At 44.1% G+C, this 27,774-nt stretch overlaps 2 protein-coding genes across 2 annotated transcripts in view; one reads left to right on the top strand and one right to left on the bottom strand.

Annotated features, from left to right (window-relative positions):
• Sec24d (SEC24 homolog D, COPII coat complex component) overlaps positions 1–21,799 on the top strand; it is an 88,757-nt gene extending 66,958 nt beyond the window's left edge. Inside the window, 12 exon segments of the mRNA XM_051165561.1 lie at positions 2,242–2,358; positions 3,167–3,254; positions 3,257–3,274; positions 3,277–3,335; positions 7,283–7,379; positions 7,504–7,649; positions 8,841–8,979; positions 9,598–9,716; positions 14,082–14,261; positions 16,041–16,232; positions 16,639–16,728; positions 20,994–21,799. Of these exon segments, the coding sequence (XP_051021518.1) occupies positions 2,242–2,358; positions 3,167–3,254; positions 3,257–3,274; positions 3,277–3,335; positions 7,283–7,379; positions 7,504–7,649; positions 8,841–8,979; positions 9,598–9,716; positions 14,082–14,261; positions 16,041–16,232; positions 16,639–16,728; positions 20,994–21,134 (1,386 nt within the window). The 3' untranslated portion in view covers positions 21,135–21,799.
• The window catches only part of Myoz2 (myozenin 2), a 1,071,004-nt gene that overhangs the window by 319,523 nt on the left and 723,707 nt on the right, over positions 1–27,774 (bottom strand). The window lies entirely within an intron of this gene.

Consider the following 27,774-nt stretch of genomic DNA (forward strand, 5'->3'; position numbering starts at 1 on the left):
TGTGTGTGTGTGTGTGTGTGTGTGTGTAAGCTTGAAGTTGACATCAGTTGTCCCCTCAGATTGCTCTCTTTCCCCTTGAAGTGGGACCTGTCGTGCCCTGGAAGCCTGCCATGTCTGGCTTGCCTTCTCCCAGTTGAGGACTGGGATTATAGGCATCCAGTGTGCCCACCAGTTTTTTTATGTGGGGTCTGGGGATCTGAATGCCAGTCCTCCCATTTGAATGGCAAGCACTTTATCCTTTAAGCCATCTCCCTAGGCCCAATCACTTTATATTTTTACAGTGCTGCATTTCTAATGGGCCCTGAGTAGGGCTTTGTAGTTCATTTAACCGGACAATTAAGTATGTTTATTATGGTTAACTGAGCTCATAAAGTCTTCCAACTTGTGTTTCCTGTGGTTGCTGTGTCTACGTCGTGTGTGGTATGAGTGAAGCTTAGAGAGGCTAGGTGAATTTCCTAAAGTTGCTAGGCTAATGCAGTGGCTAAGATTCTAATGGTAGCCTGGAGGCACTAGGACCTGTGATCTTAACACCTCCAGTACAGAACATTATTACTTCTGTGATTAGACAACATTTACTCGGGTACGAAGAATGTTAATAGTGGATTCTTTAGGGGAAGCAGGTGGCTCAGACAAGATGCATTTTACTTTATATTTTTGATAGCTGAATGTGTGAGAAATATTTTTAGTTTGATCCAATTAACACAGGAAGTCTCCGTATGGTGTGATTTTTTTTTTTCACTTTCCTTTTTTACAGTAAAAGACTAGATAGTGTCTTGAAAGCAGAAGACGGAAGGGGAGGGCCATTTAAGTTGAGGGCAGATATGGTGGTGACAGTTTGGATACACACACACAGGCTGTTGTTTTCATGGTGGCTTTAGGGATGAAGAGCATTTTAAAGCTACTAAAATCGTAGACAAATTGTGGATGCTTTATTGGCTTACACTCATGGATAGCACTGGCTTGGTCAAGTTTCCTCTACATCCCTCCCTGCCTTCCTCTCTCTCGTCAGTTTCTTTCCCTTCTCTGGTGTCTGTTCTGCTAGCATGTCATGTGCATTTGTGGCTTTATGTGTATGTATAAAACACAGGAGCCCAAAATGAGGGGAAACGTGTTGTCTTTCTGAGTCTGGCTTATTATCTCAATATGAGATTCTCCACTTGCATCCATTGCCCAGCAAATGATTTCATTCTGCTTTAGGGCTGAATAAAATCCCACTGTGTCTATGTAAGCACGTGACCTGTGTCGGCTATTGAGGAACACCTAGGTTGATTGCGTTGCTTGACTACTGTGAACAGCACTGCAGTAGTAAACATGGATTTGCAGGTGTTGCTGTGTTGGTGTGTGGACTTATGGGACTTTGTGTATATATCCAGAAGTGCTATATCTTTGTCATCAGGTGAGGCAATGTCACATTCGAGAAAAGAAACTAACCCTTGCTGTTGCTTACCCGAGAGCGAGCCTGATTGCATTGAAGAGTTCTGACCTGCGCAGGTCTCTTGAACAAAGGCCGTTCTCTTTAGGTGTTGAACAGCACAGCGAATATGGCAACAAGAAGGAATGACGAAACTCATGTCTCAATTAGTCATCTATAGAAATCTCACAAGAGAGGAAATTGCTTCTTGGCCCTACTGACCCAGAACAGCACACAAAAACCACAGTCATGTTATCGACCTCTACTCACATGGTGCTCTGCTAAGACCAGTGAATGGTCTTAGATGAAGCCACCACATCTTACCCACACATACATTATCCCAAGTCAGTGGCATGAATGAGTCTCTAAGGAGAAATAGAGAACACACTGTGCCATCCTGAGATTGGTTACATTGTTTTCAATGAAGGTCAGCTAATTCTAAACAGGCTGAACACAGAGTATATAAGCGTGATAGATAAATGATCTCCAAGCACAGTATTAGCTTGGTTACAGGTTAGGTGAAAGTTTGATTTGCAATTTCTCAGAAAACTCATTCCCACACGATGGCAGTTCTTCTCAGTCACTGAAGGAACCTCCATACTGTTTTCCACCTTGACTCGGCTGCTTTGCACTCCTTCTAGCAACATGCAAGAGGTCCCTTTGGTCCACATCCTCAAGAGTATTTTGCTACTTATTTTCTTTGTTACCCTTCTGACTGGGTTAAGGTGTGATTTAAGATTTAAGATTCTCTTAAAATCTTAACACCTGAGCATTTTTGCGTGATTTATTTATTTATTTGTTTGTTTGTTTGTTTGTTTATTTATTTTTAGGCAGCGGAGTGTCCCGGGAAGCTATTCATCTTCCATTCCTCCTTGCCTACTGCAGAAGCACCGGGAAAGCTCAAGAACAGAGATGACAAGAAGCTGGTTAACACAGACAAAGAGAAGGTACCTGGGAGCAGATACCCTTTGAAGGGTCCATTGAAACACTGTTGAAAGGGGTCCCACACTCGATGAGTATTTTGAGCTGGAAATCGTTTAAGGGACATCATTGTTGCTAATGAAGCCAATAGCTGACATATCTAAGCTGAAGCGTCTTTCATGTGCAGCCTGTGTGAGACGACACTGTTAGAGAAACGAAGGAGGGGGCCACATGAAGAAGAGAAAGTGGGGGGGAGCGGGGACCGATGGCACTGGGCATCACCCTCCTGAGGAAGAAGCAAAGGCAACAGATGCTAAAAAAGAAACCTTTGCTCAAACCTGAGATAGTATGGCGGCCAGGAACAGTCTCGGGAGGAAAGGTGGATCTGACTGAGTGTGCCCACCCCTCAGCCACCCAGCGCCATCCCATCCACAGAGCGGCAACCCTGCCTCTAGACTGAGGATAGGAGAAGTTGAAGTGTCAATAAGCTGAAGGCAAGCCAACTATTTTATCTCATTAGCCCAATCTATCTAGCTGTAGAGGGGAAATCCCATATTTTCCTCATTTAAAATTTCCAATTAAGAGCCAGGCGTGGTGATGCACACCTGTAATCCCAGCACTCAGGGAGGCAGAGGCAGGTGGATATCTGTGAGTTTGAGGCCAGCCTGGTCTACAAAGCAAGTCCAGGGTAGTCAAGGCTATTCAAAGAAACCTTGTCTCGAAAAACAAAACAAAAACAAAATTCTAATTTAAAAAAATGTAATAGAAGCTTAGATTTTAATAAAAAAATATGTCTTGGCTTTTCTTTTTATTTTCTCTCATCCTTTTCTTTAGATACTTTTCCAGCCCCAAACAGCTGTCTACGAATCTCTAGCCAAGGACTGTGTGGCCAATAGCTGCTCAGTGACTCTCTTCCTCTTCCCAGTCAGTATGTGGATGTGGCTTCCTGGGTCTGGTTCCTCTGCTCACTGGAGGAACTCTTTACAAATACAATGCTTTTCAGGTAAGTGGCACGTGATTTGCTCTTCTGTTTGATTGTTTTTTTAGTTTGAATCTGTCTTTCTTAATCCCTGTCTTTGTCTGTTGTTCTGTCTCTCATCCCCCTGCTGTGTGTGTGTGTGTGTGTGTGTGCGAGAGAGAGAGATGCAGGTGTGTGTGTGATGCATGCAGGTGTATGTGTGTATGTGTGTGGTGTGTGTATGTGGTGGATGCAGGTGTGTGTGTGTGTGTTGGATACAGGTTTATGTGTGTCACTGAGTACTGCAGGGCAGGGTTTTCAGGAATCATTGATTTCCTTGCAGCTAGTTGGGGTTGACTCTTCCTTGTTTCCACCAGTAGAGCACAGTGCACTGCCCTAGGCTGGCAGCCCGACGAGCTTTCTGGTGGCTTCTCCTGTCCTCTGCCCTCTTCTCTTACACTAGGAGTTTTGGGATTAAAGTTTTGAGCTCCCCACCTGTCTTTCTGTGTTTCAGTCTGTCTTGTGTTTTGACACATGTTTCAGGGCCAAATTCATTAGGCTTACACAACAAATGCTTTTAAGGACTGAGCCATCTTCCCAGGCCAGATTAAGTCTGATTGTTAGATCATGGGTGAAGACAGACTTCTGCATAGAACATCTTGATGCAGGCAGAGTCAACAGCCAATCTCTGCCAAGGACAGGGTAAGCAAGTCCTCAATAGTTCCTGCCTCACAAATGTGTCTGTCAGATATACTGGGCCAGAAGGCTGAAGAAGATGCACCAGTGTTACAGAGTGTATGGGTGACTGTTCAGGCAGCAAACTGTCTCTGTCATCTTCTCATTTGGGAAGCTGCTAACCTGCACTCCCTGTATACTCAGGTAATTAATTTTATTCCTTCTCAAGTCTCTGATGGGCTGAAAAGCAGATAGTTTAGTTTTACGATTCAGCTTAGTGTTTAGGGGTTAAGATGTGTTTAGGTCTAGATAGATTTTTTTAAGTTGATAGAGATGAGATATGATAGACGTTGATTTACATTCAGAATTTTAGACACACCAAGATAGGCAAGATGTTTTCTTCAAGGCTGCCAAATTCAAGTATCCAAAACACTATGAATGTAACATTTCTATAATTCCTGATTGTTTCATGGTTCTTCTTGCTGTATGTAGTTATTGCATATATGTGTAATAATATAAATGTGTATGTAAATAAATAAAAATTAAAAATTAATAAAAAGAAAGTTGTGTCCCTCTGCTATGCTTGCAGAGAGGAGCCTAGCATAGCTGTCCTCTGAGAGGCTCCACCCAGCAGCGGATCGAAACACATGCTGAGACTTGCAGAGCCTAACTTTGGGCAGAGTTTAGGGAGCCTTGTAGAAGAATGGGGGGAAGGATAGAAGGACCGGGAAGGGACAGAAGCTCCACAAGAAGACCAACAGAGCCAACTAACCTGGGCCTTGTGGGGCTTACAGAGACTGAAGCACCAACCACGGACTATGCATGGACTAGACCTAGCCCACTACACAGATGTAGCCAATGGGAACCTCAGGCTTCATGTGGGTCCCCGAGTGTGGGGAGCAGGGAGTGGGCTGTCTCTGACATAGATGTTGCCTGCTTTTTGATCACTTCCCCTGGCTGGACTGCCTTGCCTCAGTCCTCATGCAACTTGATGAGCTGGGGTAGGGAGGGTAGGGGCTCCCCTTTTCTGAGGTGTGTGGAGGGGGAGAGAGGAAGAGGTAGGGAGGAGGGTGGGACCCAGAGGAGAGGAGGGAAGGGCCTATGATTGGGATGTAAAGTGAATAAATACATTTTTAAAAACCTTAGAAAAGAACAAGAGGATGGCTGCATCCCATTGTGGACAGCCAGCAAAAATAAATTCTAGAAATGTGTTTGATTGGCTTTCTACCAATTTTAGCCACACACTGAGCTCATGCTACCTGGAGTTGTGAGCATGCTGTAGGGAAAGTACACTTTACATAAGATATACCTACGACGGGGTTTGGAAACATAGCTGCATGTTGGTTTTAACGTGTTGAAATCCGAGGCAGGCTCAGCTCATTACACCCTGCTCTTTCACATTGGACTAGCATGCCTCCCCGGAATTTGGCAAAGGCATACACCCCAGTTTAGGATGGGCACAGTTACAAGCTTCTCCTGTGGACAACTGTGCCTTGAAGTCTTACTGTATTTAGTCACGGAGAATGGATAGGTGCTGCCTCCTTCGGAGGAGGAGCCCAGGCCAGGCCACTAAAGTCTGTGCTCTATATGGTAACTCATCGTACAGAGATGTTTTCCTAACAGACAGCAGATGTTGGTTTTGCTTGTGAGTGATAAAACAGTACCTAGTTATATATTTGTAATGGCAGTTAATTAAGATTGAAAGATGGAAACTAAGACCAAACTAAGACCAAAGATTGAAACTAAGACCAAAGATTGAAAATGAAATGCATTTTTTAAAAAAAGCTTTATGATGATTTCTGGATAAACATATGTCTTTGCAGATACAGTAGAATATAAGGCCTTAATAATGATAAAATTCAGATACTCATCTGGTCAGAGTTGTGGATAGTTAGTAGAGTGCACCTATTCAGCTCACTCTCCAGTGAGGGAAACACATTTGATCGGAAGCCTCCGTCTTCTGTTCCTTGTTAGTAGAATCCTGGCTGGAGGAGTGCTGGAGTCGCACATGGGGAGGCTCTCCTCATTAGGATGACTTAGCTGCGCGACAACGAAGGGCAGTGTTGGCCAGAGGTACTGGACCTCACCACTGCTGAGTTCATTCCCTTCTGGTTTTCAGGAGTGTGCTAGTTCAGAATAATTTTTGATAAAAACCTCTTATTTGTTAGTCAATATACCAAAATTTATTATTGTTTCTGTCATGTTATTAAAAAAGAAGCGATGTCACAATGCAGTAGAGAAAGCCCTCTGCAATGAGGAACAGCATATCTTATGATCAGTGCTAGTGCTGATTCGGCTTTTATGTGCATTGTTGTAGCATGGATCATCTCCTGGTATTTCCTTCTTAGCTTTAAAAGTAAAAAAATTAATAGTGTCTTCCATTAGATATTGCTGGGGGAAAATGATCGCCATGAACATAGTCAGGCACCTGAAGTATGCTTTATGAGTACTGTCTGTGATGTTTCCTTTCATCGTCTCTTTGTTTGAGGATTGGAAATGAGAATTTTGTGTGTGTGTGTGTGTGTGTGTGTGTGTGTGTGTGTGTGTGTGTATGTATGTGTGTGTGTGTGTATATGTGAGGTCTGTATGTGTGAGTGCATGCGTGTGTCTCTGTGGTGTGTATGTGAGTGTTTGTGTGCGTGCGTGCGTGTGTGTATGTACACGTGCCTCTCTGTGCTTTTTCTGCTGCCTGTAAAGCAGCAATGGTGAGAATCTCATGAGGGTTACCCAACCAGGTCAGAGATAAGGCCCTGGCTGCTGCTTGTCAGCGAGGTAGTGTTTGATGTGAGTCTCAGCTCCCTAGCACATGATTGTGTATTGCTTAGGTGTGGGCTGTAAACAGCTTTCAGAAATATGGCTCAATAGAAGAGTTAAGAAGTCCAAGGAAAAGTTTAATCTCCAGACTCCATGAACTCTGACTGAGCTTCAAGCTATAAGTATGGTTGAATAAGACACACACCCCCAACCCCCGCCCCCCGCCGCTCACTTCCGACACTGCAGCGTCTTCCCCAACATCACCGAATATGTTGAAAAATGCATTGTTTCCGATGTCTGACTAAACTCCTGAGTAAATAAATAGCTTATGCTATTTCTTAATTTGCAAAGTAAATTTAATAGGTGATCTTCCCATCCAAATGTTATGAAGATGAAAAAATAGGTAAAGGTTTTATTTATTAGAACTTAAGAAGCTGATTATATATTTTCCTAAGATTACACGTGTACATAAGACACATGTGTAAGTGTGCTAAATCAAAATGTAAGAATGATTTAAAGTCTTTTACTGCCACCTGGTGGCCACTGATCACTTCATCTTTTAGATACATCTGGACAGCCAGCAGTTTTTGAATGACCTTCGAAACGATATTGAAAAGAAAATAGGCTTCGATGCTATTATGAGGGTTCGTACCAGCACAGGTAATCCTCACTCAGATCACTGCACGTCCCTTCTGCATAGTAGTTTTCTCTTTAAGTAACAGCACAAGAAAGTACAGCGAGATTGAAATAAGCCGAAGATCCTTTCTTCCTATACTTTCTTTAGGTTTCAGGGCCACTGATTTCTTTGGTGGAATACTGATGAACAACACCACAGATGTGGAGATGGCAGCCATCGACTGTGACAAGGCCGTGACGGTAGAGTTCAAGCATGATGACAAGCTCAGTGAAGATGCTGGTGCCTTGATCCAGGTGACTAAGCACCCGCGCCGACCTTTGACCTTTGACCTTTCGCCACCAGATGTGCTACTCTTTCCATAACAAAGCTCAACTCTCTCTCTTCAAAGCAAGAGTCCTTAGAGCATGCTTGTGTGGCTTACCCATAGGTCATACATATATGCTACTTAAGTGACACAACAGTCATTGGCCTGACCAACAGAGGTGAAGTGTCATGCATCAACAAACTGGTTTCTGTGAAAGTATCTGTGTCCAAGGTTCTTGTAGTGACCCCACTTTAATTTAGTTTAGTTAATTCACCCTTTTAAAAATACCACCTCCATGGTTTTCCCTAAGGAAAGGCACACTAATTGGTTGTTCAGTGCCAGACGGTCAGCCCTAAAAACATACATACAAATAACATTATATGGACTGAACAGATTATAGTGAGGAGTAAATACATATATGCATATATGCATGCAATAATGACTAGTGAAATAAGAGGCCATAAATTTTACGGGGAGTGTAGAGGATTTGGAGAGAGGAATAGGAGGGAAGAAACATTGCGATTATATTAATCTCAAAAAAAAAAAAGTAAAGTTCCTACCTCCAAATGAAGTTTTATTCTACGGTGCTGAGGGAGGTTAGAACTTTAGCATACTGGGGACCACAATTTAGCCTCTAGGATTATGCTAAGCATTGTAGCATAAGCAAATGGAATAGGTCTGGCTTTGAGTAAATATCAGTTAAATAGTACATGAAGAAATGAAATGAGAAAAACAAATCTAAATATCATAGTTTTCAAATGTCAGAGATTGACATAGAGTGAGAACGAGTTTTAATGTTTGGCTTTGAATCGCAGGTGCCTGGTCGTGGCTATGTTCCAGCAGACCTGAGTGCACCGTCAGAATGAGCCATGTCCTCTCATGGGAAGTGCTTCCCATGAGTGCATGCCAATTTGTTTCTGGACCTGGATCCTTGTGAGATGCAGATCAGCGTGAAATGTGAATGGATGTTTACATGGAACTAGCTCAATAGCTTAAACCATTGAAACGTTACAGTGAATGAAATTAGGTGTTCCTCCTCCTGGGGATTGTTCAGTCTTTAAAGTCCATGGAGAAACATTGGAGGTTTCCCTGTGCACACTATTCCATGCATGCCAACAGGATTAAATCAGCTTGTCTGGGTCCGGTCAGTAACACCCACGCCTCCATGTTGCTTCTGCAGTGTGCGGTGCTCTACACGACCATCAGCGGCCAACGAAGGCTTCGGATTCACAATCTTGCCTTAAACTGCAGCACCCAGCTAGCGGATCTCTACAAGAGCTGTGAAACAGACGCCCTTATCAACTTCTTTGCCAAGTCAGGTACCATCTTGCTAATGCCATGGCTCGGTGATCCAGTCGAGACTCAGTAGGCAATTAGTCAGAAGCTGGAAAACACTATGGTGGTGCAAGAACCGGTAAAAGTCAAAGGTTGAAGACTGGACAGCACCTCCAGCAGTAATGATGCAGAGCCACCTCTCCAGGGCCAGGCCACACAGATTTGACTTGGACTTTCTCACTAGTGAGGGGTCTGAGGTGAAATTTAAGAGTGTGTGAGTGTGCCCTCTAGCACCGCCAACTTGCACTCATGTTGATTATCTGTGGCCTGGTGACTAAGAAGCAGGAAGGGTGATTTCTTTGACTTCCCTTCTGAAAGGCTATACTTAAAGTTTGGCAGAGGGCATTCCAGCCTGCAGAAGTCAAGGCTTGGGGAGATAACAAACTGGCCTGTCTGCATCTAGAATTCTATTTCAAGTAGTCTCAAGATAAATCTGGGTTGATGTAACCCTTTGCCTCATACCATTGTCCTTTATTCCTCAAAAGAGGGGCAGAAGCAAGCACATTATCCTTGTATGGTGGTCGGAGATAACAGCAACTTGTTCCTTGTTATTCTTTAAGGAGGTCACTTTCTAAAGTGTCTTTCCTATTTTGTGCTCCCAGCATTTAAAGCAGTTTTGAACCAGCCTTTGAAGGTCATCCGGGAGATTCTAGTTAACCAGACTGCCCATATGTTGGCGTGTTACCGGAAGCACTGTGCAAGTCCATCCGCAGCAAGCCAGGTGAGTTCCCTGCTGTGCTGAGCACACAGCATGTGCAAAGCAAGTGTGCGCAGCTGCTGCACCTGGAAGCTCCATAGTAGAGCATGCGGTTAGGTAAACTGAGGATGCGGCTGGGCTGGGGATGGTGACAGTGGACCTACATACCTTTGTAGCCAACATCAAAAAGAAAGAAAGATAGATAGGGAAAAAAGGAAGGAAGGAAGGAAAGAAGAAAGAAAGAAAAAGAAAGAAAGAAAAAGAAAGAAAGAACAAGCCCTGGTTTTTACAAAGTGTCGGAATAAAAAATGTGACAACCACACAACTACACTGTATATAAACAGAGGGATGTCATAATATAGCAGGATTCTCTTTTGTATATAGATGCGACTATTTTGTTGTAAAGTGTGGACACTTAAATACACTTTAGGCACATAAATGATGTTGCCGTGAACTAATGCCATTAATAACAGTGGCACTTTAAAAAGTAAATATAATTTGTAATATAAATGGTGGAATTATTTTCATTTAAAAGTTGCATATTAAGACAAGGCCTCACTATGATAATCTGGCTAGCTGTCAACCCTCTACGTGGACCAGGGTCTCCTGAGTCTCCCATGGAGATGCAGGCAATCCTCCTGCCTCAGCTTAAACATTAGTAATAGAATCACTTCAAAACAATTGTCTTAGAGCATCATCTAAGTAACTTGACCATTTAGGCCTCTTAGGAAACCTTTTCTTAGAAAGCTCAGCCATCTGTTTTGCCTGTGTCCTCTGTTCACATTCTTCCCTGTGTCAGTAAAGTCAGACGCCGCTTTTCATAGCTGTACACCGAGTGTCTAACTAGTTTAGGAAGGAATTCTCTGAGCAGCTGGTGGAAAGTTTCTGTAACTCATTCTTTGAGTGGTTACTCCACCACAAGGACGCTGTAAGCAGGAAGAGAACGCAGACAAATTCTGCACCTATTTCAGCAACCGAGAAAAGAAGAAAAGCGACACCGCACTTTTCAGGAACGTTCCCTTCTGTGCTGCTTGAAGGGATTGGTCATCTGGGTTTTGAACTTCTGTGTTGACAGTTATGTAGCCAGTTGCCAAGTCTGTGTGGCTGTTTGGTTCTCTTTATTATTCAGGATATTTCACTTCAGTCAACTTAAGACTCAGTACTGTTACAGAGGCCAGGCATAGTGGCATATGCCTGGAGAGAAGACAAGATCAGAATTCAAGGTTATTGAGACCGACCTCTGCTACATGAGACTCTGTCTCAAAAGGACTGTAGGAAGGAAGGGAAGGAGGAAAGAAAAGGAAGGGAGGAAGGAAGGAAAGAAGGAAGGAAAGGACGAAAGTGGAAAGGAAGGAAAAAAAAAACTGCGGTCAGGCAAGCATAGTTGGGTAGTGTGGTTGTTTGGGTCCTGTGAGCCCACCAGCTTGCATGGAGTCCGATCATGAGCACCATTTTTACTCCTTGTCTTGGTGCTCATCTGCCTCTGGAGTGTCTGACCTTTCAGAAGGAGCAGTTGGCCTGAAGCAGGTACAGTTAGTGCCTCTTCTTGGAGCTTATTTGCTACCGTTAAAATGCTTTTGCCTTTAAAGACCTTAAGTGAAAAACAGTCTGTTGCTTATTTAAGGGGAAAAGTAAAACATCGTTTCATTCTGGTTTAAAAGTTAGAAGAATGGTGTCTACCTGAAATCATCTGTTTCTATGGCATAAGCATGGTAGAACAAACCATTGTGATGCTTGGTTTTGCTCAGGGTGAGTCAATACAAATGATTGATGTTTCTTTTTCCATTTGAGCATTTCAGTGGCACCTTTTAACCACCAATGAAGCTAGGGCCCTCGCTCCAGTCACCTCCCACACCCGCCTCTGAATCCTGGCGCGCTGAGGACTGAGCTTCCAATGCTGCGTCCTTAGGACGTTTTCCATATCCAGACCCCAGCAGCAAGACAGACCATCAAGATACATACTTTGGTTGTGTGAGAGACCTGAGTGGACTGCTTTTGTCCAGTTGCCAAAGGCTAGAGAAACCACTTAGGGTAGATAATTTAAGGAGGCACTACTCCAACCCAGATGCCAGAGACATGGGAGTAGTCAAAAGAATGTTCCAGCAAATGTTCAGGTTTATAGAAGAGAGCTACTTGCTTTTGTGAAAGCTAATCGGCCATTCGTATTTTTAGGGAGTAAAATGCTCCTCAAGAGACAAGCCAGGGGCTGGAGACATGGCTCGGTGGTTAAGAGCACCTCAAGTGCTCGGTCTTGTGGAGAGCTGAGTTGGATCCACTGCACCCACCTGGTGGCCCACAGCCATCTGTGTGACTCTAGTTCCACCCATCTGGTGGCCCACAGCCATCTGTGTGACTCTAGTTCCACCTACCTGGTGGCCCACAGCCATCTGTGTGACTCCAGTTCCACCCACCTGGTGGCCCACAGCCATCTGTGTGACTCTAGTTCCACCCACCTGGTGGCCCACAGCCATCTGTGTGACTCTAGTTCCACCCACCTGGTGGCCCACAGCCATCTGTGACTCCAGTTCCAGGCGGGTCCTGCATCCACTCCTGACCTCTGAGAGCACTAGGTATTCACATATACTGCACAGACATACACTCAAGCAAAAACTTTTGTATACATTAAATAAAGTAAATGCTTTATTTAAAATGCCACTGAAGTTCCCCTTTAAAAAACCATGTAAGGCAAAGACTTTTACTGCAAAATTGCCAGTGTTTTTGTTCATTACTGCTCTGTCGTTAGAAAATGAAAAAAAAAAAAAAAATTCAAACTCTGTCAAGCCAGAGTTTCATGAATGTTGACTCACCAGAACCAGCACTTTTTCTCTGAGGTAATTTAATTATCGGGGAGCCAGGGAACCTCAGGGGAGATTTTACAGCAATAATCTATGACACTTTTTAAAACCATGCTGAGTAAACACTTCTCTTCTTGTTTTCTTTCACTCTTTTTTTTTTAAAGATTTATTTATTATTTATACAGTATTCTGCCTGCATGTGTGCCTGTAGGCCAGAAGAGGGCACCAGATCTCATTATAGATGGTTATGAGCCATATGGTTGCTGGGAATTGAACTCAGGACCTCCCTGAAGAACCGCAGTGTTCTTTCATAATCAGCTTTCATGCGTTTTTCTTGTTTCCTTCCTTCTGCCCTATATAGCTCAGCCTCCTCTAGACAGCCTCGTTAGTGCTGTGTCATAAATGCCAAGCCCTCCCCCATTTGTGTCATTTAAAATGATGGATAAGCCTGGTACGGTGGTGCACACTTGCAATCCCAGCACTCAGGGAAGCAGAGGCAGGTGGGTGAATCTCTGAGTTTGAGGCCGCATGGTCTACAAAGTCCAGAGCAGCCAAGGCTACAAAACAAAAATAGATTTTTTTAAAAACAAATAAATAAATAAATAAAATGATGGATGTATAAACTACCTAAATACTTCTGGTTAACTTGAGACAGTGAGTGAAATTTCAAGATAGTTACCGAGTATATCTGCACTTCTATTTGTGAAGCCAAACATATTCTTCATAGTTACGTTTTAACTTGCTTAGAAATAGCATTGGGGCTCCTGGCTCTGGAACTTGACCATGTTCCAATTCCTTCATCTTTTTGTCATTTCCTTGCCTGAGATAGTAATGCAGTATATGGGTTATTTGGGGGAAGAACTTCCTGCTGAAGGAAAAGACTACAGTGCAAGGAGTGTTCTCTTGGGAGAAAGCGTATGTTTACTGACTCCGGTGCCTTGAAATAAGATCAGAAGTTGAGGTGAAATAAATGGTCAAGTAGAACACTCTGGAACGTGCTTGCCTAAATAAGTTAAAAAGTTTATCTCTTATACTTCCTCTTCATGAGAAGAGACTTCTGATATGAAGGAGTCTGGGGGTGAAAGATACGGAGTAAATCCCATCCAAGTCCTGAGGGAAGCTTTCTGGTCACTGAAGATTCTGATATGTATATTCTTTTTTTCACCAAGTCCTGAGGGAAGCTTTCTGGTCACTGAAGATTCTGATATGTATATTCTTTTTTTCATGAGTAAGATAGATAGCTAAAGGACTGGGAGGATTCCTGTCAGGAAAATGCTTGCCTAGCAAATGCAAGAACCTCGTTCAGTCTCCACAGCCCAGAGAGAAACCCCGGGCACAGTGGAGAGGTGTGATCTCAGGGAAGCAGACATAGGAGGATCTCTGCGGCTCACCAGTCCGCCAGTCTAGCCTAAGTGGTGAGCCTTTGTCTCAAGGGAGCTTGAATGCCTTCCTGATATGACACCTGAGGTTGTCGTCTGGCCTGCACGCATGCCGACACATGCACACGTATATGTGTGTAAAAGGAGAAAGCTAAAAATAGGACAGGCTCATGAAATAAGTGTTTGGTTTTTTTTGGTCTTTTCCTCTCTTTCAGCTCATACTGCCAGATTCCATGAAAGTACTGCCGGTGTACATGAATTGTTTGTTAAAAAACTGTGTGCTGCTCAGTAGGCCAGAGATCTCCGCTGATGAGCGGGCGTACCAGCGGCAGCTGGTCATGACCATGGGCGTGGCCGAGTCCCAGCTCTTCTTCTATCCACAGCTCCTGCCAATAGTAAGCAAGTGGTGTCTGGGCGTTCCCTAGAGCGGTCTGGGGAGGGAAGCAGGTTCTGGGCTCTTCTCCTAAGAAATTCAGAGTCAGAAAGGTGCACCCTGGGCTCCTAGCAGAAGCTCTCTGAGCAAGTTGCCTGTGCTCTGCATGGCTGGGGGAGGATGGGAGGGCTCCTGTCATGGGATGGGTCAGATTACTTCCCTTTCTGCGTCCTTCTCAAACTTGTCATAGTCAGTTAAGCGGGCACTTTTAGAAGTCTGTAAACAAGTCGGTGCCAGAAAACTTCACCTGAACATACAAGACCACTTCCACGCGTGCTGGGGGAATCTTCTGTGGGCGCGAATGATCTGTTTTCAAGTAGTGCATGACCGTGTAAGCGTCACCATGTTTAGTCTGACTGGCTTTCCTCAGTTGCAGTCAGGGGCTTACAGATAAACACACTTGAGGATTCCTGTGCCGTGCAAGAGCCCAGCTGCTCTTGTCCTCAGGTGTGCGCATGGCAATGTAGTCCACTTGGTTGCGTGCCCTTCACTCTGCCTGGACTCTTTCTCCCTGAGAGCTAGAAGACTGATCAATTGTGTGCAACTCCTCCCTTGGTCATAACAGCAATGCACAGTAGGCACTTACTAATAGCTCAGTCAACGATACACTGTTAGAAGTAAAAGATCTCATTTCAGTGGCTGATTGACACATAAAATTGGATTGTCAACAGTGAGTGGGCCAGAGAGATGAGAAAACAGAGCCCAGCCCAGGGAAGCTTCTTTCTTGCCTTCATTCTACTCCTGGAGAGCCTTGTGTTCTGGGTTTTAGATGTCATATATTTCTGTCTCTCTGGATGTAGAAGAGGCATTGGAAAGCTACTGGTCTGGCTCTGCTGGGGTGTCTCCCACTGGTCTGACTCTGCTGAGGCATCTCCCACAGTCCTCCCGCCTCCTGCCTTCATGCTGTCTGGGTGTAAAGTCTTGGCCAGCCCACTGTTGTCTCTCTACCATGCCTACTGTCAGCAAACAGGCCAGCTCCCCGGGGTGTCCAGAGTATAGCCACCTTTTGTCCCTCATTTGTTGCCACCAGACTCGCACATGATCACTGTACTGCAGTCTCAGCCTAGTGAGTCCCCTTGTTCCCTCCACCGCTTCTCCTTCAGTCTGCTTGCAGCTCAGCCGTCAGGGCAGTGGGATCCCACTCAGATGACCACAGCCCTTCTCTTCTGTCCTCGGGCCAGTCCAGAAATCCCTGGCCCCGTGTTGTCTCTTCTGTTCCTCTCATCTTGAGCCAGTCACAAAGGCCTCTTTGCTGACCCTGAAACACCCTAGTCAGGCTTTTACCTCAGGACCCCTGCGTAAATATTTCTGTGTGCCTGTAATGTTCTTCCTTAAATTTCCCCCAGGCTCAGCCTGTCAATCTTTTTCACATCCTCAGGTAGCTTCACTCAAGATGCGCCTTTTCCAGAGCCTTCCTAGGTTCGCTGCCCCCACCACTGACCTTTTACCCACTTGCTATTGGCTTTCCACAAAGCTCTTAACATCTGCAATATATATATATATATATATATATATATATATATATATATATATATATATATATATATATATATTGCTTATTTTGTGTCATAAGTTTTTCTTCTTCCAAAAGACTATCAGCTGCACAAGGCAGAGGTTCTTATGTACACCAAATAGATCTTAAGTAACTATGCACTGTACAGGAGGGAAAGGGGGAGGAAAGGAAGGAGACTAAAAGCGAGAGAGGAAAGCCCTCTCATGCCTTTTGACTTTGCCCAAACAGCACACATTAGACGTGAAGAGCACTGTGCTGCCTTCTGCTGTCCGCTGCTCCGAGTCCCGCCTCTCTGAAGAAGGGATATTCCTGCTGGCTAACGGTCTGAACATGTTCTTATGGTTAGGAGTGAGCAGCCCACCAGAGCTGATCCAAGGGATATTTAACGTGCCATCTTTTGCACATATCAACACAGATACGGTGAGTGCCTTTTCACTTGTGTGACTAAAAATACAAAAAGAAACTTTTAAAACTTATGGGCAATTTTATGATACAAAGAAAGGGAAAGGGGCATCCTTCCCTCTCCCAACATGGCCTGGGAAGGGTTAATCACCTTTTCCTGAGAGATGGTCCAACACTAGCCTCTTCATGAAACACACCTGTTGCCGCACTGCAGCGGTGACCTGTATTTCCGAAAGTGATAACTGGTTCATTGGTGGAAATGTATGTTTTCCACGTTTTCGGGTTTCAGGTAAATGAACTGAGCCGATAAATAGTCTATGTGGCGTTAGAGGGATGCTTGTAACATTCTTGGGGGGGGCTTGTATTGCTGCTTCTGTTCCAAGTGTCTCTGGTTGTACTGAAATTGTGGCGCTCTCACATTTAGACATCCCTGCCTGAGCTGGGAAGTCCACACTCTCAACAACTCAGAACAATAATGAATAGTATCCAGCAAAAGAAGCCATACTCGATGAAGGTAAAATGCCATTTTCCCCTCTTCCTTCAGTGTTTCTTATTTTATCAAAAATCTTTAAAATGCATATTCTATAGTTTTATCTCATGATCTTTGATAGAAAGCTTCCACTTCTGACTATGTCTATGTACTTATTAGACACAAGCACAAAAAAACCAGTTATGGCCATGGCTTTTCTTACTAGACACCAAGTTAGTGATCATGATGACCTTCCTTGTGGTGTAGAAACAGCTGCTGTCATTAACAACCTTTGAAATAACATTCCTTTCTGTTTCTTGTGCTATGTAATCATAGATATATCATTTAGACCATTCTAAAATGTTTTGTTCTCTATCTGAAAAAAATTTGCAGTTAGAGTTACCCCCAACCATTTTATTATTCTCTGTTTGGATAAAATAATATCTTGAATCCAAGAAGCTCTTTGCTGCCAAGTCCAGGCTGCTTATACCCACCTCTTTCTGTAAGCTATGTGCTAGAGTCTCTTGGATGTGGGGCTTTCACGAAGGGACACTCTGTGTAGTACTTCTTGCTATAAGACACTTTAGATACAAGTCTCTTGCATGGCCCAGACTACTGTGAGGCCAATTTTCTGTTGAAATGCAAATTGGATGTTAATCTCAGCCAAGAATCTTATCCATGGTTGTAACACCTGCGTGCAGACAGCAACTCTAGGTAGAGCTGAGGCGATGGAAATATAACAGTGTCACAGTCTCTAGGCATCTGGTGAACACGTGACATTCCAGACCATGGGCTCAGCGCAAAGGCAGAGCCTGGGGAGAGAAAAGCTGAAGTGCTCCACACAGCGCTCCCCCCGGCATCAGCAGGTGAATACAATGACATTGTAAACACCCAGGAAGCACACATGGAAAGCCTCAGGCATTGATGATGCACGGTGATGCTGCTCCCCTTCATCCCAGCTGCAGTGACTACATCCCTACACACACTGCAGCACCCCTACACACACAGGCACACCGGCAGGGAAGTGTTGGTTCGGGCCATGGAGGTCCCCCTGTGCCTTATGGCCCTGCCCTCCAAGGAAAACCAGGTTTTTCTCTCCTCCACTTCCCGTCCCCCCCCCCCTAAGAACCCTTGAGTTAAGGTCATTTCAGCATTGGTTGTAAAGTCAATAACTAGGGGTAAACTTTATTCTGTCGTGTGGCTAGAACAGAAGTAGCTAGACTGGTTATCAGATTTTTTTATGTGCAAGGGCATCTGCTGTTATTTTTAGATTTCTCTGGCTTTCCCAGGGTGATAGCTCTATAAACAGTTTGAAATTTATTTAATCAACTGATGTCACAGCCAAAAGGAATGATGGCACACCGGCTCCACGTGGTCCATCCATTTCCGTGCCCCCTCTCCATCCCACAAACTGGTGAAAGCAGGCTTGAAGGAGCCAGCCAATGTAGTGAGTATCCCATGGCTAGCTCATGGCAGATACAAGGCCAGTAGCGCAGCAGCGTCCCAGCAGTTCCGGTTCTAGAGTCACAGCTGTATTATGACACCATTTTTATCATAGCGTGCTCCCAGAAGATGGATGTTATCTGCTTCTTTTCAGTCCCTGTCCTTCTTTCTGTTCTGTGTTCCGGTCCTTAGTTATGTTCCTTCCTATTTCCTGTTCTGAGTTTCTCCCCACTTCCTTGTTCCCACAGCTGATGACTCTTCTTTCCTAAAGTGGCTGCTTTCTTTTGGATTTCCTTCCTTTCCTTTTCATTCATTCTGGAACAAGTGCTTCACACCAGGCATCCATATATCTCCCAGGCTTCCAGAGAAAGCCTGTGTTAGCTCCGCCTCCTTCACTGAGTAGACATAACTCATTAGACATTCCTCTCTTGGGAGACCACAGTGTGGTTGGTTGGAATGCAATGAGGAAAAAAGATTCATATAGGACTTGGTGTGTTCTAATGAGCTCAGATTTGAACCCTCACTTCTTTCTCTTGTGTCTCCCATCACCCCATGTCTGTCTGCTGTGTAAATCTGACTACCTGCTTGAATGCTCTCTTGTAAGTCTATCTGTCCCCGGCTTTGTGTGTGTATCTGTCTCTAAGACAGACCTTTCCTGTCTCTTTATTGACAGGACAGAAAAGTGTCACACGGAGAAGGCATGAGAGGCACTTTACAGGCATTTCCAATGGAGTTTTACAAGGGGTTAAGCCATAGACTCCAGCTGACGACCACCATCACAGGCGTCATTGCTTATCAAGCAATATCTATATGTTGCTTTCAGCATTCATGGTGGCTATTTCGCTTATAAGACTGTTTTCGGCCTATTGGCGATTTTCGGCAAATTATTTTATAACATAGAGCCCACATGCATTAGTTGTGGGTCAGGGACACGGGAAGCTACAACTAGATATCATCTTAGTTTGTAAAAGTTGGTTACATAGGAAACCCAAGGCAAGAAAGGTTGGTGGTTCTCCTAAAGGCCACTGAACCAACAGGCTGCTTACACAGTAGGAGAGCAGTTTTAAGTGCAGTCTTAAGATCTTAAGGTATATTATCACCTGTCCAGCAAAAGTTCTATTCTCTTAGAACATGAGATATTTTCATAATAATATATTAATTCACCACTACCACCCCTCATCCCTGCTTCCATAGAAACTACCAAATTGCTCAAGACAGTGGATTTCCAGGTATTGTGGCAGCCATACTAGGTTGGGAGAGAACACTTCCTTTCTCAAACCCATGCACAGGCACATTCTATTCCTACATAGACAAAATAACCTCTTGGTATAGCTACGGTTGGTTGTTACTTTGACACACGTGGGCACAGTAGACCTCAACTAAGGAATTGCCTCCTAGACTGGTATGTAAGCATGCTAGTAGGGCTCTCATGATTACTAATTGATGTAGGAGGTCAGTCCACTGTGGGCATGACATTTCCGGGTAGGTGGACTCGGTTGTATATGAAGGGTAGCTGAGCAGGCCAGTAAGCAGCTTTCCCCTGTGGTCTCTGCTTCAGCTCTTGCCTCTAGGTTCGTGCCTTGGTTTTCTTCAATAATGGACTATACTCTATGAACTAAAATTGGTTCTGCGCAGTGTTTCACCACAGCAACAGAGAAGTGAACTAGGACACCGCTCTCTAAAGGTGCTTTAAGACTTTGACCTGAGTTTGAACCATTGACGTTCTCTTTATGAACCATGGCCTCCTGGCCATGCTGCACATCTCTCTCCCACTATACAGATGAGGGAACTAACTGCAGGCCTTCCCATGGGGGCACTCCCTGTGGTCTCACCTGTGAAGGAAGTGGCGGGGGCCCAGGCTCTTCTTCCGCACATAGGAAGCGATGTTAGCATTTCTACACGGAGTCAGTGTAAACCATCTGGAGAGTTTCTACATTTTCATATTACATTGTATGGATCCATTGACTCCTGCTTTTCCAGCATGTGCCAGTTAGGGCTTTGTATACGCTGCAGGACGGGGAGCTGTGGCTACACTCAGGGCAGAGCAGTCTGTTGCCATGAGCAACGGTGGTTCTGTTTTAGTCTCTTTCATATTTACTCCTTTTCATCTCTATCCCTTATTTATACTCTGATCACCACCCACCTAGACTTGCAGCCATCCCCTGTCTGGTTGCCTTCATCTCACTAATGTACCTACCTGTTGGCTATTTCCTCCTCCTTTGTACTCATATCCCATGTCCTGCAAAAAGGCCCAAACTCGTTATTATGGTCATTGTCTTTAATCCCTTACCACCTTCTAAACGTCAGTAATAATTTGCTTGCCAGCTGACTCTGAACTCTGCTTCACAGTATACTAGTCTAGAATGTTCTCTGACCCACCTTTGAGACTTAGGAGACAGCAATTACCAGTGTGAAGCTATTGCACTCTCTTTGTGGTAAATTTTCATGTTAATTTGTCACTTAAAATTGTCTTTAGGGTTTAAATGTTAGTGTCTCTCTCCTCTCCCAAGTAACAGGCATGGACCTGGAGAGATGGCACATACTTTCAGAAGACCCAAGTTCTGTTCCTAGCACCCACATTGGGTGATGCATATCTGCCTATAACATTGGTTCCAGGGGAATCTGATGGCCTCTCTTCTGATTGCTCTGGGTATCTGCATGGTTTGTACATTCCTACACACACACACACACACACACACACACACACACACACACACACACACACACACACACATCTTTTAAGAACCTACAGCAACAAGCATACTCACATATCCAGACCTCACACGTTTGGTGGGATTTGAAGCAAATGAGACCTCTGGACCTTCTTGACAGTGTGTGTCTGACCAGCTGTTGTTGGGTTTTCCCAGCTCATCATAGTGAAGCAGCGGGAACAGCGGGAGATGGCTTTCCGGCAGTTCCTGGTGGAGGATAAAGGACTCTACGGAGGATCCTCTTATGTGGATTTCCTCTGCTGTGTTCACAAGGAGATCTGCCAGCTGCTTCACTGACCCCTCTCCTCTCGCATTGAGGACACTGTCTCCGACCTGGTGCCTAATTTTCCGATGACAGTAGGCTAGTTTTCATATCTTGATCACTTTCAGGACAGATTACCAAGACAGCACATAGACCTTCAGCTTTGGTGCTCGGGTAGTAAGCCCATGGACGTGCAGTGGTACCATAAAGGAACAGTCTAGTCTGGCTGTCCAACTTCTAATTTCTCAAGCTGGCACACAGTTTGCATTCCATAAACGCATAGTTTACAGAACCATTTCCAGTCTCAATTTTCTTTCTTTGTGCTAGATATATAAATTATTTTTCAAACTGTGTAGATTCACAGTACAATTGTCTTTGTTCCTCTCTCTGTTTTGCCATGAGAGGAAAGGATTTCATTTTTATCTTATACCTAATATTTTTAAAACCCCGTGACTACATTAAACAGATTGTTTTCAACTCAAGATCTGTCCAGCAGACTTTTTAAAACCTTGAAATCTGTCTGGTAGAACGGTATGTTCTCCTTTTTTTCATAATTATATATTGTCTGTTTAAAATATTTTCCTGTTGTTTTTGTCTATAAAATGGTATCTATATTTCTTAATGGTTCTTTGTACAATTTTGATGGTTTCTACCTGTATATAATGGATCTTAACCAATATCAATAAATTACTTCATGTACTCTGGCTCACTGTTTTTTATGTCTTTTTAAATTTTAAATAGAAATAAGGATAGCACTAAAAGGACACGGCAAAAAAAAAAAAAAGAAAAAGACCTTTGTAAAGGGTTTGGTAGTGTCAGGCTGTCAGGAACAGGCCTTGAGGAAGGCATTTACAAGCTCTCTGGCTGAGCTGCTTGCACCTGGGGGCTCCACTCTTGGCTTCTTGTGCTGTTTCCTTCAATGTACATAGTAATAAATAATTAGTTCTCTTAAATTTTTTTTAAAAGTTCTTTAATATGTCCTTGTAGGAAAATAGAAGCTGATCACATGGGACCACTATTAATGCATATATATGTAACCCCAGAGTGGCTTTGATGGCACCTGCTCCGTGCGTGCCTTCCTTGACGTCATCAAAGACATGATACATGTTAAGTGCTGAAGCACAGTGGAGAGCATACACCTCCCCAGATGGCCACTGTCTTGTGGAATGTCTCCATGCCTACACTTGTTCCAGGCAGCGGATTTCCTCCTTAGCTTCCTTTACATAAAGACAGCCTTGCGGCAGCTCAGTACTCATGTATGATCACATGGCCAGGAAGGATCATTTGTGGGTTGGTAGAGGCCTTGAAATTGAGGCAGATACGTACGCTGACAGTAAAATGCCCATGTGCTAGCTGACTAGTGGGACGCTTGGATTGACCTGGGTAACTTTAACAAGAGCTGACGGTCCAAAAAATAAATAATAGTGAGGTGCATGTGGAAAGCAGGTTCAATAAACTTAAAGGAACTTGTCATTAAGAGAAGTGGGGTAAAAGCAGATGTGGCCTCAGTGCAGGAGAAGCAAAGGGCCTGAGGGACCATGCTACAGCAGGACCTGGAGCTGATGTGGATTTCTATCCTGCTTCTACTCCTGGCAAGCTGTGACCCTGGAGTAGGTAAGAAACCTTTCTATAGCCCAGGTCCCTCCTCAGTTGCCATCCCCTATCTGTCTCTTCTACTCAGACGCTGCTATCCACAATGGTACCTTTCCCATTAGGGCTGTCGTTAAATAGAGAGAGCGTTGGTTAGACCACTGTTCCTTGTTAATTTACATAAAGAACAGAGTCGGCTCTGTCCAAGACCTCTGGGAGATGGTGATTCAGTGAAAACTACTTGGTTCCTTGCCCTCACAGATAATGTTCTCTCAAGATAGAGAAAACGCATCATGGGACATAAGTGATCGTAAGAGAGGTTATTAAAAATATCCTGAGGGAGGGGCTAGAGGTTCAGAGTTCCGGTGGCTCCTGAGAAGGGCTCAGTCTCAGCACCCACATGGCGGCTTACAACCATCCGTAACTCCAGTTCCAGAGGATCCTCCACAGGCAACAGGCATGCGTGTGCCTGTGCAGGTGAAACACTCACACACATAAAAGAAAATAATCTAAAACAACATACAAGTGTCTAGTTAAATAAATAAAATATCCCAAGGATTACTCAAGGATTAACCAAAAAGGGACTAGGGAACTATTTACTGAGCACGTACTAAGTGATATACACTTAGAGTTGAGAAAGCTTTCTAAAGTGTTCATGAAGTAAACGGCTAAGACTTAACTACCCAGAGCTGAGGCACCTGGATAAAAAGCTCAGGCGAGTGGGTGAAGGCACTTACCAGAAGCAGCAAGCTTTCATTTGAAAGGAGCTCAATGGGGCAGCAACAACCGGGAACAGCCCCTTAACATTCAGGTGCTGTCCTGACCCATATCATACCAGGATGGAGTGGAAATTTAAGATTCAGGGACTAAGCCGGGTGTGGTGGCGCACGCCTTTAATCCCACACTCAGAACGCAGAGGCAGGCAGATTGCTGTGAGTTCAAGGTCAGCCTGGTCTACAAAGTGAGTCTAGGACAGCCAAGGCTACACAGAGAAACCCTGTCTCCAAAAACAAAAACAAAAACCAAAAATGAAAAAGAGGTTCAGGGACTAAGCTGCCTGGCACACTTTAATTACTTTCTACATTGTTATGAGTTTTGCAGTAGAATTATGAATACATTTGTATAGTATTGGGATCGAACCCAAGGCTTCAGGAATGACAGACAAGATTTCTACCACTGAGCTACATCCTCGGACCTTGGACTATTTATTAAAGACAATCCAGAAACTGTCTTGAAAGGCATAATTTATCGAATGACAGCCAGTTTACCAAGTCATGTAAGCAACTGCTTTAATCATTTAAAAGCATAAACAATTAGATATATTGAAAACATTTTTTGACCTTTTGCCCTCCGCTTTCAGAAGAGGCAAAGATACTTACACAATGATAATTTGGTAATGATTCGGTCACTTTTCTAGGCTCTTAACTGTAAATGCTTGCTCATGTATAGGAGGCTCTGACAGGCTCTGAGAGGAACAGGCCTGCAGCTGTACACTCTCTCCAACTGGAGAGGTGAGTGGCTCCCTGGTGTGTTTATCCGGCAAGGAAGCCAGGTTACAACATGCTTTCAGTGGCAATGGCTTCTTTCCCCTAATGAGCAATGCTAACTCCTCCTATTTGAGTAAGCTTGGCCACAAAGTATTAGAAGCCAGAATTTGAAACAAGAATGATGTTCTCAACTAACTAAATTAAGAAACTACGTGAGAAGAAAATTGAGGCAACTTCAGCTAAACATCAAACCTTCTCCCTTTTTCTGTGTGACAATAATATCCTCCTTAACCAGGTCATGAACTTTGTCTTTTTTTTTTTTTTTAATAGACTGTAGGCCAGGGCATTAATTAAGACACTCTGTACTGCTCCAATTTCTTAGGAGTGTAAGTAAACCATCAAAGGAGGGGAAAAAAAAAAAAAAAAAAGATAAACAGAAGAAAGTGAATCAAAAACAACAACAAAAAAAATTCCTGCATTTAAAATTTAGATAAAATGTGTCTAAAACATCAATTATCCTAAAATGGAGCAAACTCCTGGTCTGCTTCAGTTCTGCAATATATACTTGGTTATGTGTGCATTTTACATTGTTAAACTTTCAGGATTGACTCTGCTGATAGTGAGTGCAGAGATTAAGGAAATATCCAACCGATGCCTGGCCCAACACAAGACCCACCTCATGGGAGAGAGCCAACCCCTGACACTATTAACGATAATCTGCTATGCTTGCAGACAAGCCTTAGTGAGTTGTACTCTTGAGAGGCTCTACCCAGCAGTGGTTTGAAATAGATGCTGAGACTCAGAGACAAACATTGGGCAAAGCATAGGGAGTCTTGTGGAAAACTCCACAAAAGGAGGCAGGGTCCAGAAGGGCTTGCTGAGACTAAAGCACCAACCAAGAACCGTGGACTGGACCTAAGCCGCCTACATAGACATAGGAAATGGGCAGCTCAGGCTTCATGTGGGTCCTCTAGGAAGGGGAGCAGGGGCTGTCTCTGACATGGACAATGTTACCTGCTTTTTGATCACTTCCCCCTGGCTGAGCTGCTGTGCCAGGCCACAGGGGAAGGGGACACACTCAGTCCTGATGGAACTTGATGAGCTGGGGTGGGACGGTGGGTGGGCTCTTCTTTTCTGGGGAATGGGGTTGGGGGGAGGGTGGGACCGGGAGGAGAGAAGGGAGGGAGCTATGACCCGGATATAAAGTGAATAAACTAACAAGGTGGCTTCCCAATTCACCAAAGCCACAGGTTTGCTGCTGTAGCATGGACCTACCCTAACTGTGAATGTGTGAACTGCCTTACTTGCAGTTCCCAGGCTGACCCCTTTACTTTCCACAACCAAACTGTGCTACTTCTGAGCATGGGTTCCACAGCTGCCTCTACAGGATGCAGTTTGGCTTGGGCACAGCATTCACCACTACAAAACTGCAGGTGATACCATCTTCCTCACTGGGAAGCATGGAGCCTAGGCACTTTGACCTCCTAATCCCTATTCTTTCACAAGGAAGACAAGGGGTAAATGGCTCCCTGCTGTAAGCAAGTACTACCCTGGCCACACCACTGGGAGCTGAACATGCTCTCGTGTCAGGCACTGCTGCTCTGGAAACTAACTGGAAAACAGGGCTGTGTCACAACTCTTTACTGTCCAGGAGCAAGTAAAACAACTCAGCATCTGTTTCTATAGAGCTCCTCTGTGACATGATGAACTCACAAAGACCCACTGCCTCTGCCTTCCAAGTGCTGGGATCAGAGGGTGCACCACTACACCTGGCACCACTCTGTGATTAAAATGGATGAATTCTAGTTCTTACCTTTTCTCCCTCCTCAACCAACTCTAAGCTTACTGCTTTTCTACATAAGACTAGCTGTGGATCTAAGTTCCAAACTACAAAACAAACAAGAAACCCACTTTCTATAAGAAGAACTGTGACACAGATCTCATAGGGGCCTAGGCCAAGTGAACACCAGATTGTCACTGTCTTCTACGCTCAGAATATGGAATGCAAGTGTCTGATGTACAGGAAAGGAACAGTGTTTAGTCAGAGCTCCTAAGAACCCATCACTGAACAGTGGGAGTTCCTACCTTCTCCTTACAGGTCAGACCTTGTAATACAGTTTTGCTTTTGGGTAATTCATTATTACTGAAAACACCATTACAGCAAGTATTCTAACCACCTGTGATATCTAAAGGTTTAGTAAGTACCACCAAGTGGTTGAGAAAGCCAAGATCACCACATTTAAAGTGTGAGTCCTTCGAACCGTGTGCTCCATAGGTGTCATGTAAGCCCATCTCTGACAGAACAGAACCGCCACTCAATGCAGTCCAAGGGAAGAGTTTTACTTTAGTCAGGTCCCTTTTTATTGGGTAACAACAGGAATTGCATTTAAGGAAAACAAACTCATTTCAAAGGTTTAAAGTTTTATTAGAAAAGTTGTAGCAAAATAAAAAAGTACCAAGAACAATACTGGTATTATCTCATCTGGCATATCCAAATCCATTCAAACATGAGTTAAGGTGTAGAAAGACAACAACATAAACTGGGTGTGGTGGTGCACACCTTTAATCCCAGCACCCTAGAGGCAGAGGCAGGGGATCTCTGTGAGTTCGAAGCCAGCCTGGTCTACAAAGTGAGTCCAGGACAGCCAACGCTGTTAAACAGAGAAACCCTGTCTGGGAAAAAAAAAAAAAAGAAAAAAAGAAAGACAATAGCATGACGCTTCCCACAACCAAGAGGCCTGACCAACAGCCCCTTGGATACTTCTGCACCACATGGTTCTTAATAAAAGGCAAGCGAAGTCTCCTCTTCCATGCTGTATACTTGAGGGTTTTCTGTCATTTCTCTTACATAAATTGTTTTTCAGTAACAACTTTAAAGATGAATGTCATTTCCTCATCATCAAGTATTTATTTTTTAAGAAGTTTAAACCATGCCCTTCCCCCAGAAAATGTTTTTACCTTTGCTAAGAAATACGAACTGTCTTAGAAGGTCAGTCCAAGTTCAAGTCCACACCACAGGCTGCCTCCAACTTGGATATGCACCTTCTCTTGCTTCTTAAGAAGCATGATTATGAGTCATCTGTAGTCACACAATTTACATTATGATAAGCTTTTGGGTTTGTTTTTAAATCTAGTAAGCTCTACCTCTTCTTCTATCTACCCTGAGGGCTCTGGCCCCTCAGATTAAGATCTGGAAGGAAGTGATTTCATTTCATCTCTCAGAGTCTTTAGTACTCTAATGAGACTTCACGTTATTTTTTTAGAATTGAAAAGTAAGGGGAAGATGGTCTATGCCTTTTTAGTGTTTCAACTAGAAAACATTCACGGCCCCAAGAGGCTGACCACCTGTCAATTGTGTTCCACCCAGGTTCCCAGTCTTAGTCTCCTCTTGCTGTAGAGCGAAGGCAAGGCAGCACAGCACCGACTCCTGCCATGCCCCTCTGAGATGCAGAAGCCACTGCTCCCCTACTTCCAAGAAGCCAAAGCATTGGATGAAATCAATCCTGTCAGTGTCTGAGTGTTGCATTCTGTCCTACTGCACGCATGTGATTCACCTACCCTGAGCAGAACTGCAGTCTCTGTGACAACTGGGGGTGGG

The sequence above is a fragment of the Acomys russatus genome, chromosome 23, assembly GCF_903995435.1.
Source record: "Acomys russatus chromosome 23, mAcoRus1.1, whole genome shotgun sequence".
Classification (NCBI taxonomy): domain Eukaryota; kingdom Metazoa; phylum Chordata; class Mammalia; order Rodentia; family Muridae; genus Acomys; species Acomys russatus.